Here is a 13,740-nt window from a genome sequence, read left to right as displayed (position 1 = left end):
CGTAGGGCATACTCTCCTGGAATTTCCGTGAGGATCCCAAATTTCAGGGAGGCAGGAAGACTAGGCATCCTCCCGGAGGGACTTAGTAATGCAATCTCACCGCAATAAGCTCCGCCCCCTGTCATTTATGAAATGCAGTGAATTTCAGTAATTGCGTCACCACGCCCCCTCTCACATGACTTCTCCTCCAGGATCTCCCATAGGATTGGTTTAAAGAGTAGACAAGTATTTCATAGGGTAGCATTTTTCAGGGGGCAACCTCAAAATAGTTTTATATTATTATTTTTTTTTTTACTTTTAAAACTGCAAATTCATATAATCACTGTGTCGGCCCTTTGAAAACACACACACCTTTTGTTTCTGTTTACTTGTTTTCTCCAAGCTGCTATTAATGATTTTCAATTTCCTGAGTGTTATGGCAACCACAGTCACATGATATATGATGTAGTGAGCAGAGACGCTTTGGAGCACCCTTTTTCTTACCGTGCTCATTATCTGCACATTCTCCCCCCCACTGTCCTTCTTCCCTGCCATCATTCATTTGTCTGCAGGGAGGGCTCAGACTGAGATTAGCGGACCCTCTCCTTGGGAATTACCTTGAGTCCTGCATTGTAGTGGCAGCTATTGCAAACTGAGAGATTTTGCAAGGGGAAGTCTGAGTTATAAGGATGGCCAAGAAAAATTACCATCAGCTTTATATTATAAAAGGTACAAAATGTGCTAAATTTAAAAAAACAAAATATCTATGTGGAATTGCAGTTTTAGCTTCTTAAATTTCCTATCTAGTCTTCAACACCTCTATGGGAACAGCAGCACTGGGTAATTCATCAAGCCATGAAAAGCAGGTGTTACTGATATTTTTCTTCACTGGATCTTTAACATTTCCGGGAGTAAGCATTAAGCACAAAACACTTTCACGAATTTGCCTGCAGCACAGTTGCTTTAGATAGATTGCAACAGGACCAGTGGTGGATCCGGGTGGAGGGGGGGATAGCTATATTTTTGTTCCCATCAGCTGAGAGGCAGACAGAGAGACTGCCAGGCACTTTGATTGTGTTTTAAACACAATCAGAGCGGCCGGGCAGCATCCCCCTCCTGGTCTCTGCAGACATGGACATGTATATATTGTGCGGGAGCCACACAGGGGAAGAGGAGAGACCAACCCCCCAAGAAAATATCTAGTTCTGCCCCTGAGCATTACCCCTTTTTACCTCTCCCAATTGAATATTTGAGATTAATAGTACATAGATGACTATTCGTGTTCACAAACAAATCTCCCCACTGAATACTTCCACACTGTATTACATAAGATCATTTACATATACATATGAGTCTGCATGCACCAGGGATTTCCTCGGATCATAACATTTATATACCAGGAAGGCTGGAATTCCCTTCCACGATCCTGATATTGTGGCATCAGCAGAAATAAGCACAAATAAGGACAAGCCAGATAGAGACTCTGCTTACTAATTGTATACCAAGTCTAAATATGGCCACATGTGAATGCAGTACTAACATGGATAAACACTGATGTCTAGTTGCTTATGAGGCTTTCAATGACAAGCATCAATTGTGAGTCTATTTGATTTGAATTCATTTTCATTCTCACTCATATGTTTCATAATCAGGATTAGAGTATAATAAGCCGTTCGCCTATTCACCTGCAGGACAATCATAATTACAGGCACTTTAACTTTCACATATAAGTTTTATCTGGTGACAGTACACAGGATGTCATTAGTGACATATATGGTACTTTGATTATTAAACCCATCTAAATTGTAATTCTAAACATACAGATGAGCTCTGCTCAAATGGCCATTTATGGCATCTGGCAACTTATCATTTTAAACAGCTGGTGTTTGGGCATTTAAAAATAAATGTCATTTCCAGCTCCCATAGTGACACACAACAGTCAAGTGATAACTCCACCTGAAACTAAAAATAATAGTTCTAGGTGGAGTTCAGTGGGTTTATATAAAAAAATAAAGCTGTACTTACCGTGGATGCGCTGTTTGCCAGATCTGCCGGGGTCCCTGATGGCTGCAATGGTCAGACACTACACTACTTTCTCCTCAATGCCTCTTGCCCGTGAACTTACCATTCATTCTATTAGAAGGGTAACAGTGCAGATACATCGACAACCCCTTAACAGCTAGAAACAGGTGGAACCATAAGAGGAGAAGAAGGTATGGTGTGGGACCGGTACAGCCACTGAGGGAGGTGTGGTGTGGGACATGTACAGCCACTGAGGGAGGTGTGGTGTGGGACATGTACAGCCACTGAGGGAGGTGTGGTGTGGGACAGGTACAGCCACTGAGGGAGGTGTGATGTGAGACAGGTACAGCCACTGAGGGAATGTGGTGTGGGACCAATACAGCCACTGAGGGGGTGTGGTGTGGGACTGGTACAGTCACTGAGGAGGTGTGTTGTGGGACAGGTACAGCCACTGAGGGAGGTGTGGTGTGGGACCGGTAAAGCCACTGAGGGAGGTTTGGTGTGGGACCGGTACAGCCACTGAGGGAGGTGTGGTGTTGGACCGGTACAGCCGCTGAGGGAGGTGTGGTAAGGGACAGATACAGCCGCTGAGGGAGGTGTGGAATGGGACAGATACAGCCACTGAGGAACCAGGCAGATCAGACAAACAACAGTACATTTTTTCTCATATTAATTCAGTGAACAACACCTGAAAAAAAAAATGCTTTGCGTAGAGTTCTTCTTTAATGCAAATGCTGTTTCCCTGTCATACAGGAAGTGGTTCAGAGCACATTTGCTGTGAGAAGCTTTTGTGACAGGGAAACCACGTTTCCAGTTCACGTGGTGTGTCACTGTGCTGTGTTACTTATGATAATGCTGAGCTTTGCCAGCCAGCTTTAACACCAGCTATAAAAGTGCAAATGTGTAGTAGCCGTATGCAACCAATCCACAATTACTTTTCATTGTGTATCTCACACCAGACCAAAGATCAAAGCTAACTGCTGATTGGTTGCTATCTGTTACTGAACATTTGCACCTTTACTGTTTGTTAGTGAATAACTACTTGCATCATCTAGTTATTGTTATGTTATCCACAATAGAATTTACAATTTAAAAGTATAGTATTAAATGCACTATTTACTTTATGAATCAGTTGCATCTGACTTTTTTGACATTTTGTGTAATTTATTTATAGAAATGTCATTTATAGAAATGTAACATATACATAAAGAAAAAGAGAAAAAAGGGAGTTAGACCTCATTTAATAGGAAGGGATGAATAACAGAACAATCCTTGGACCAGTCTTTAAAGATGAAACATAGTTCTGAACTATGAAACCGGGTGGCCGGTGCCAAACGCCTCCTCTAAGACCTGGGGGTATATTTAATAAACTAGGAGTTTAAAGAAGTGGAGATGTTGCCTATAGCAACCAATTAGATTCTAGCGGTCATTTTGCAGAATGTACTAAATAAATGATAACTAGTATCTGATTGGTTCCTATAGGCAACATCTTCACTTTTCAAACCCGCAGTTCAGTAAATAAATGGGACACCTGGAGGGAATATAATGCACTTTATTGATGATGACTTTGACCCTATAGATCCAAGATAACTATATACCAACATTGATATTTATTTATTTATTTAAGTACAATGCCGTATAAATACAACAGCCGTAAGTATGTTGTACAAACATTTCCCGTAGGAAAAGTTCTATTTATAGGATGATGGTAAGAGCAATATTTATTTTTTTCAGAAAAGGGTCATCTACTGTTTGAGTGACACTTTTCCTTTAAATGCAGGAAACTGTTTGCTTTGAGCCCTTAAACACACTACCAATATACCTATAGAAGTCAGCATGTTATATTTCATTGATCTATTAATATCAGTGAAAGGAGATGTACACTGCAATTTTACAAATATAGGTCTGAAATCTCTTGTCCAGAAACCAGTTATCCAGAAGGATGATAAAACCAGAAAAAACAAGCGTTTCTTCACTTACTGTAAGGGCTCTGCTAAACAACTTAGGGCCTGATGCTGAGTTAAGAGCAAAGCAAAAACAAGGAGCAACTTTGCACCTGGACAAACCATGTTACAGTGCAAGAGGTACAAATTGATTTCTTTTTTTGCACACAAGGAAAATACTGGCTGTTTTTTCATGTAGCACACAAATACTTAATAGCTTTATTTTTACACTGAAATTAAAGTTGATCTATGACATGCTGTATGCAAACTATAAATCTGCCTTCACATTTTAAATTTACCTCCCCGTTCAATGCAACATGGTTTTGCCAAGGTGCAAATTTGCTCCTTTTCTTTGGTTTGCTCCTAACTCAGCATCAGGCCCTTAATGAGGAGGGGAATGCCAGGAGAAATATGGCAAAGACAGTTCATTTTTTTACAGTGTTTGGCAGATTTTAGGCATAATGTGAAAAATTATGTAAAGCCCCCTTATTCAGAATAACTCAAGTCCCAAGCAATAAGTGTATATAATCTATTGTAAAATATAGGGATATTAGAAGCCATCAGGAGTGCTATTTTATATATATATATATATATATATATATATATATATATATATATATATATATATATATAAGTGGTAGTATGTACAGTGTAAGTGAATGGAATTTAATAGTTTTACAGTGAACGCAGTAGGAGAGATGGTGATATGGCATACACCATGTACCAGCCCACTTCAATCACTGGGGCACATAATTAATTGTCCGCGTTTCCCGCGGCATTAAAAGTATTACGATAATGCCAAGCCGGATTTCAGCTCACAGCTAGCCGGCGTTAAAGGTACCGTAATAACGGTAATACTGCGCAAGCCGCGTTAGTTTTGCAAAAAATGCGGACAACTGAATATCATCATCATCATCCCTATTTATTTATATAGCGCAACTGATTCCGCACACAGACAGAGAGAGAGAGACTAGGGTCAATTTTGATAGCAGCCAATTAACCTACCAATACGTTTTTGGAGTGTGGGAGGAAACCGGAGCACCTGGAGGAAACCCACGCAAACACGGGGAGAACATACAAACTCCACACAGATAAGGCCATGGTTGGGAATCGAACTCATGACCCCAGTGCTGAGAGGCAGAAGTGCTAACCACTGAGAGAGAGAGAGAGACACTTTCACAATGAGTGATTTTATTTTACTCTGCAAACATACTGGATTTTACCGCAAGGACATCCATACTCTTTGCACATAAATGATGATATCACTATGCACCAAATATAAGGCTGTGTTTTACAGGATATTTTATTTTTAATCCACTCCAATATCATATTCAAAGAATGGGAAATCACTATACATAAATGTTCACATATCTGTTTAGATTAACAGATATGGAAATATTTGGCAAAATATTTCATTCAACAAATCGTTAAATTAATTCTAATTCATTTCTGTAACTATAAGTGCTAAATCAATATATAGCCTAGAGACAGTTCTAAACTCAGTACACTAGGCAGGAATAACTTTTTTTTCTCAGTGACAACCTAATGAGGATCTGTGGTTTAAAACATATCTTTGAGGTCACCACTCTTTGACATCACTGAGAAGTCGGAGGAGATGGAAACCCCGTGAGTGCAGCAAAAAATTAAGACGTGCAAGCATGTCATTACAGCTCAATGTCTCAGCAGGGTGTGGCTTCCATCAAACAGCAACAACAAAGATGTGTAAGCTGCACTGGAGGAGAGTATGGACCTAAGGAGAAGCCAACATGCACTATGCATCCAAAAGTCCAGGTCACTATTGCACACAATAAAAGCAGTTTAAACAACACGGGGTTAGGACATCACAAGTGTTCTCAGGTTCTACAACTGGTAACCACAGCATGTTAGCAAACTTCCTGTACAATCATCTCCTTATTGGCCGCATGTCAAGCCCCAGCAGATGAAGGAAGACAGGGTGGGGACAGATATATTAAATGCAGCGTGGATATGGGGGGTTTGTGACTTGCCCATTGCCTCTCATGGCCTCAGTAAACTCTAATAAGACCACTGATAGGGAAGCTGCAGAGCTTATTCATTCCAGCAGTCACTCACCAGTATCACGGAGCTCCTGACAGCTTCAGATACACTCTGCCTCAGCTCCGCTGCTGTCCCAGGCTTGCTCAGCCTCTTGGTGAATTTCCTTACTTCGGCCATGGTGGTATCCTACAGCTTGACAAGTGGCACAGAAGTGCCAGTGTTTTCCCCTGCCCTCCCTCTGACAGCCTGGGCTGTGTGACACTGAGCTCTCCGGAGCTTCTCACTGCTCCTCCTCCTACTGGTGCCTCTGACTTTCACTTTAATTGCTCAGTGTATCATCATCACAGCGACTAGAGGCTGCTGAAGGCTTTAAAGTACTACACATGCTGTGCAAGTGTATGTAGCCATAGAGGGAGCCACATGCAGAATACAGCTTTTTACTGCTACATTAGGAGTCTTTACATTCTCCTATATGTAAGTGAACGGATTTAAGGACATAGAAGAGAGCGTTTTGGTGTCAGAAATGATTGATATCAGGGGCTAGATTTACTAAACTGCGGGTTTGGAAAAGTGGAGATGTCTATAGCAACCAATCAGATTCTAGCTTTCATTTATTTACTGCGTTCTACAAAATGACAGCTACAATCTGATTGGTTGCTATAGGCAACATCTCCACTTTTTCAAACCCACAGTTTAGTAAATATACCCCCAGATATCTAAGGACAATAGTCCATACTTGCCAACTCTCCCGCATTGTCCGGGAGACTCCCGCATTTTGCGAGAGTCTCCCGGACGAGTGTGGCAATCTCCCTGATAGGAAGGGGGAAAAATTTAGTTTAAACGCCGCGATTCACCCGGAATCGCGGCGTTTAGCCCCGCCCCCACTGTAAAATGACGCGATTTGCGTCATTCCGTCACGGGGGCGGGGCCAAAATGACGCGATTTCGCAGCCCCGCCCCCTGCACGCCCACGTCCCAGCCGGCATCTCCCGGAAGAAAAAAAAAAAATGTTGGCAAGTATGCAATAGTCCAGAGCCATAATTTCAAATTTTAGCGCCTGGGGCCATAAAAAAAAATGCTGCCTGCCCCCTAGCTCTCAATTTTAACCAAATAAACCTAAAATATTCATAAACTGCACCTCTCTTCAGCGTTGCACCCTGGGCGGTATCCCCCTATTGCACAGCCCTAATTACGGCCCTGCAATAGTCTGCACAATAGGTGCTAACTCTGTGTGCCTTATGCTGAGTTAGGGGCAAAGCAAAAAAAAAAAAAAAGCCTCAAATTTGCACCTGGACAAATCATGTTACAATGCAAGGGGTACAAATTGTTTTCTATTTTTTGCACACAAGAAAAATACTGACTGTCTTGTCATGTAGCACACAAATACTTGTTAGTATTTTTGTTGCCACTACCACGAACTAGGTCTATGCATGGACTTTTCCATTCATATGGGGGGAGCAACCCCCATTCATTTAAAATAATTGGTTTCTATGGTCATGACTAGGGCAGCATTTACCATATGGTGGATTGAGTGTTATATAGTGGGATTTAAACATGTGGGATGCACAGTTGCTACTTTAGGGTGTATTCAGCTGCAACACCTAGAGCAACAACAACTGTAAAAACAGCTCAGGTCTGCACAGCAAGGATAAAAATGTGGAACATTTCAAATACTGCCATTGTATGGGAATTTTAAATACATATAATGAATATAAAAATCACTCACCCTTTCTTAAGTCAGTTTGATCCCATGATGTATTTAAAAATTGTTACCACTAATCTATGCAAAATACTCTGTAAAGTCATATAAAAACATTATCTCTAAAGTTGTTGTTTTTAATTACAAATAAAGAGCAAACAAGTAATGACCTGTCTACAATTAAAGTATTTATATCGATTTCTTGCACACAGAGCTTCATCATGAGGATCATATTTTAAACATGAGCATCTGTTCCCAAAAAGGCATCTTTTATACCGTCTTTCCTAGCAGAGATAGGTAAAATTGTCCATTGGACACAGTTTATAGGAGGGTGCCAAAAACAAAATCATTATTGAGGAAAACTCAATAATCTTAGGTTTGCACCAAACATAACATTAGGATGGATGGAGCAAGATATAGCCAAATCTGGGAGGAAAACTGCTGCAGTCTGCAAAGAATCAGTAATATCAATGCTTATATACATCAATTACTTTTGTATTTAAGCCACTCCAAAAAGTTTCAATGCCCCGGATTGGTCCACTCAAACTCTACACATCCTGTTAATAATCTGTGCAATGATTTAAAAAAGCTGGAAGGTCCACATCCAACCTGACGAAACTTGAGCAATATTTCAAAGAATAATGGGTGGAAATCGAAGTGGCCAGTAGTGTAAAGCTGTAAGAGACTAACCCACATATAGTCACAGGTGTAGATGCAGCTAAAATGTGCTTTTGCCAAGAATTAAAAAAAGGGGGGGGGGGGGGGGGGAAATACTATGCAATCAATTATTATCTGTTTTTTTTATTTGTAATTAAGTTGATTGCTGTTTGACTTTGTCTAGTATTTTGTGTTAATCAGAACTCCCCCCAAAAAACTATTTTAATTTCATGAAGTATAAAAATAAAATGTGAAAAATGCCTCAAAATGTGAACATTTTTATAGCTACAGTAAATTTGTGAATTAGATAAGATGTCTTTTAATAATGCAAAAACTTGTAGGTTTAGTGGGTGTTTCATTAATTTGTTTGTTTAAATGTTGCAGGGGTAAAAGCAACAGTCCATTTCTGCCTATTTGTACTGACATGCACTAGATGTCATTAAAGGACATTTCCACTATCATCGAATGTCACAGCTTGTGAACACCATCGCACTCACATGGATAATCTTAAAGGGACGTCTCCTTTTTATACCACACTTTACTTACTCCAGACCGTCATCAGTTTCAATGGGAGGTGGGCCTACATCTAATGGTAGATTTAGAGGACTGGGTGGACATAAGGTGCCAGACACCTAAAGGCTCCCGGAGAGTAGCAATAATTCAGAATTCATACATAATAGATGGTATGTTCTCCCAGCCCATGTTCATGGCATGTACCCAGCGACCGCAGATAGATTCTGGAAAATGTATGAGCCAGACGGTACATCTGAACACATTTGGTGGACATGCCCAGAGATATATTGACACAATATCCTTGTTCTAGCAGTATCAGTCACTAGTCCTCTTACTAAACATACCCATCAAGCCGTTATCAGGATAAATTTATACTACATGTGCGATGACATATTGCTTGGAATTGCAAGAGCAGACATCTGCATACTGAACCATATTTGGTTCATTGCCCCCGTGAATACATCACTACCCGGACAAACACCGCCAAATGTCCCATGAAGTTTGGAGAAAATTGTATTTATTTTATGGACGTTCTTACCTAACAGCTCTCGATGAAATCATCAAATTTCATTTTTGACCTATATCAGTGTACCCTCATTAGTCTTCCTCCCCCCTCCCTTCATATTCCAATCCCCCTTTCCGAAGGGAATAGTTCTACTTACTTTCTCCTTTCTTTTTCTCTTTGTTTTTCGTTACAATACCCCTTGTAATTCATATACTACATTCAAAGATCTAACATAACTTTATTTACTAACAGCTATTTATATAGCGCTTACATATTCTGCAACACTTTTCAGAGATTAATCAATCACATCAATTCCTGCCCCAAATGAAGCTTACAATATATATTCCTTAACACACAAACACAATCATCTAGAGAGGAAGCCAAAGCAATCATGGGGAGAACATAGAAACTGCACACAGATAGGGCCCTGGGTGGAATCCCGTGCTGTGGGTCAACAATACAAACCACTGTGCCACCTTGCTGCCTAAGATAGATATGGAATTTAGGTACTTTCCATGTTTAACTAGAAAGAGAAAGAGCAGTGTGTGGAAATACTTGATACCTGCTGACTTGTGTCAACTGCATCTCTCTGTCATATGCTATTTATTTACAAAAGGAAAATAAAGAAATTTTGTTTTTTTGTAAACAAAGGACATTTCCACCTTCAAACATTAGTTATGTAGAAATACATATTTCCTAATTAATTACTATCATCAAGGGGCCCCATTATTAATTATTAATCCTCGAGGGGGAACTATTATTAACTCAGATTAAACCCCAACCCCTCCCCCCAACTGGGCTAAGGACATCTGTAGTGCTTCATCACACTTAAGTCACTAGCCGTGCAGAGTTATAGTATAATTGTATAGTTAATAATATAATTAACTTCATAGAGGGGGCCTTTTGTTGAGCGGTTGAAGTATTCAGAGCCTTTCCCTTCACTAATGGATTATGGCGTGAAGATGATGAACTTTTTACTTACAGCCAGTGGTCGAAGTGGAAATTTAGGGGTAGTGGGATGAAAAATGTAATGGGAATGTAAGTCAATGGAATTTGATAGTGTAACAATGAAGGCAGTAGGAGAAGTGGAAGTATGGCATACCACCGAATGCACCTCCACTTCCACCACTGCATATAGTACAATAAAACTTGCATACCTGACATACTGGCAAGTTGGGTTTAACCTGCACTACATCCTGTGGCTGCTGCATGTTGCAATTTTTTCTGGTGCTCCGCCAGTTCTCTAATTCACAGTATCTGCTCTAAACACTATCAGGCTGGGCAGTCGCATGGGAGCACCCGCAGGACCGCCCCCATTCCTCTGCACAATTGGCTGCACGCTGCCTGTAGGATTTGACAGAAAACGCTTCCCCATGCATATTTAGCAAGTATCTTGGTGGTACTTGTACAACTGCAATACCTACTCTGTTATCACCATCTCAGTATAGTCCGAGGACTCCACTCTATAAATATTCAAAATCAGTTGCAGGACTTAACTGCTTACTCAAGCATTTCTTTCCTCTACTTTTATAATTCCCATATGCTTAGTTCATTTATATCATGTGTTTTTATTTGCTAACAGAAAGCGTTGAGTTCTATTGGCAGAAAAGTGCTATATAAATATAAATATACATTCAGCAGTAACGTTATTATTTAATTATGTACATCTGCTTGTTAATGCAAATAACTAATCAGCCAATCATGTGGCAGAACTCAACATATAAAAACATACAAGGTCAAGAGGTTCAGTTCTTGTTCAGACCAAGCACCAAAATTGGAAATAAATGTCATCTAAGTGTTACAATTCTGTTCCAAAATTGGATCCTTGCAATGACAGCCATGAAGCCAAAAGTAAGATGAAAACATAAAAACTATTTATTGCAGCGAGAAAACAAACCAGGTAATGCAAGGTAAACACAGCCCGGGTAAGACTTGGTAAATTAACAAACATCCTGGTGTGCCAGGATAATAAGTAAATGGTAATGAAATCAATACAGCAAGTACAGGTAATTTAGCAAACAAACGGTTGGGACGTCATTTCCCCTTTCATCCCAACCGTTGCCAGGACAACGGGCGGGACGCTCCCTGCAGATAGCGCCACGCTCCGGCATGATCTACAGCTGGGCGCGCGCATGCGCAAATAATATATGCATTAGTACCTGCTGACTGTATTCAGCAAATTTCATTAGGTTGTTTTTTATTCTATTATGGGATAGGAGGAGCCTGTTGGGTAGCTGTGTCCTCATACCTCCAGCCCCTACATGGTTAATTAGCAGCTTGTTGAGCCTGATTGCCAAGCCTGTGTTCCTCTTTTGTGATTGGCTCTGCTAACTATTTAAGGCAGGGAGGGCTTAACCTCCCTGCCGGTTATAGCGTCTCAGTTCCTGACTAACTAACCTGCTCCTGTCTGTTCCTCTCATTTCTGGATTGATTACCCTTGGCTCTGTTTATTGGACTTGTTTATTGCCTGTTGCCCTGACCTCTGCTTTGTTTCTGGATCCTCGTTTGCTGCCAGCCCTGACACCTTGCCCGATTCTGACCACGTTGCCTGGTTCGAACCTACGACCTTGGCCTGTTTCCTGACTACGCTTGATTCTGCACCCCGCTACTCTGCGCTACGGTATGTTCATAAACCTGTACTACTTTGAGTATAAGACCTGGGGGCATCCGAGTACCTGTGAGCATAACAAGCTTTATAGGAAAGGCGGCTGCTATAGGTGAAGACCTCTCCATCTTGATCTACTGGTTTATGATAAGACCGTTAGCCGTAACATCAGGTTAACCTCCGGGTGACTGAGTAAAGGTGAGTAGTAAATGGTTACTGAACACCAGGTACAGGCAAGAGCAAGGATATCACAAGAACAGAATGAAGCAATGCAGATAGTCCAAAGAAAAAACAAACAATGAACAACCAGGGGCATGAGGAGGAACAGACGTAAATAATCAGAGACACATGTGTTGAAATTAACAAAGAGCAGAAGATTAACTCCTGCCAGTCAGGGGAAAATGTCCATGATAGTCCAGCAGCACCTCTGATGGCAAAGAGGTACTGCAGCCAGGTACAAAATAATGGCAAAGACTAAACACAGTTTCCTAACACTAAGTGACTTTGACAGTGGAATGATTGTTGGTGCCAGACAGGATGGATTGAGTATCTCAGAAACCGCCTGGGATTTTCACACAAAAACAGTCTCTAGAGTTTACAGATAATGGAACGCACAACCAAAAACATCCAGTGAGCGCAGTTCTGTGGGTCAAAACACCTTATTAATGAGAAAGGACAGAGGAGAATGGCCAGATTGGTTCAAGCTAACAGGAAGGTGTCAGTAACTCAAATAACCATGCATTTCACTAGTATGCAGAAGAGCATCTCTGAATGCACAGCCTGATGAAGGTAGCAGTGGAAGGGCTTCAGCAGCAGAAGACCACACCAGGTTCCACATTTGTCAGTTAAAGATCAGGAAACTGAGGCTACAGTGGGCACATGCTCATCAAAACTGGACAGCTGAAGACTGTAAAAACGTTGTGTGGTCTGATAAATCTCGATTTCTGCTACGGCATGCAGATGGTGTGGTCAGAATTTGTCATAAACAACATGTTTTATGGATCCATCCTGCTTTGGATCAACGATGCAGGCTGGGGATGGTGGTGTAATGACGTGGGGAATGTTTCAGCACACATTAGTACCCTTATTACCAATATTAATATATATTGGGTTAGTTGGTAACTGTCTCTGTCTGACTGAGGGCACTATGCTCTTAATTTTAGACCATAGCCCCCCCCCCTCCCCCTGGTGATAAGTTCCTCAGGCCCCCAAAGCTTTTACCCAGCTCTGCACAGGGGCACCCTCCAACAGAGATATCAGATTCTTAAAATTAATATCAGTGGTGGTATAAGGAGCCCGGTACTATAGGGAACAATGCTCTGGTACCTGCAGTTCACTTGTCTCCCAGCAAAAGCAACAGTGACTCCCCTTCTGATCTCCATCAGTCATCTAACATACAGTGGACTAACAGGAGCTTCTCATTCAGAACATGCCAATCATTTTAGTCCATTACAATCTAGGGGCTAGATTTACTAACCTGCGGGTTTGAAAAAGTGGGGATGTTGCCTATAGCAACCAATCAGATTCTAGCTTTCATTTATTTAGTACCTTCTACAAAATGACAGCTAGAATCTGATTGGTTGCTATAGGCAACATCCCCACTTTTTCAAACCCGCAGCTTAGTAAATCTAGCCCTAGGAGTCAAAGAGACCATCAGATAGTCAATGTATTGCCCCACTAAGACAGTTTCACAGAGAACAAGGGGATCCATCAACTGTACATGCCATCTGGATCCCTACCGACATAGGAAAACTAGAGAAAACTCTCATAAATTTAGGGTGGGGTAGAGACCATCATCACTT

General features: G+C 41.1%; 1 protein-coding gene across 2 annotated transcripts in view; it reads right to left on the bottom strand.

Moving 5' to 3' along the window:
- The window catches only part of DOCK11 (dedicator of cytokinesis 11), a 216,527-nt gene extending 210,273 nt beyond the window's left edge, over positions 1-6,254 (bottom strand). For both annotated transcript variants that reach the window (XM_075187236.1, XM_075187237.1), the window contains exon 1: positions 6,036-6,254. In XM_075187236.1, coding sequence (XP_075043337.1) covers positions 6,036-6,137 — 102 coding nt within the window. In that variant the 5' untranslated portion in view covers positions 6,138-6,254. The remainder of the gene's footprint in view (positions 1-6,035) is intronic.
- Between the last annotated feature and the right edge of the window lie 7,486 nt (positions 6,255-13,740).

The sequence above is a fragment of the Mixophyes fleayi genome, chromosome 9 (genome assembly GCF_038048845.1).
Source record: "Mixophyes fleayi isolate aMixFle1 chromosome 9, aMixFle1.hap1, whole genome shotgun sequence".
NCBI lineage: Eukaryota > Metazoa > Chordata > Amphibia > Anura > Limnodynastidae > Mixophyes > Mixophyes fleayi.
Note: the sequence above shows the minus strand (reverse complement) of the source record. Positions and strands in the feature narration are given on the sequence as shown.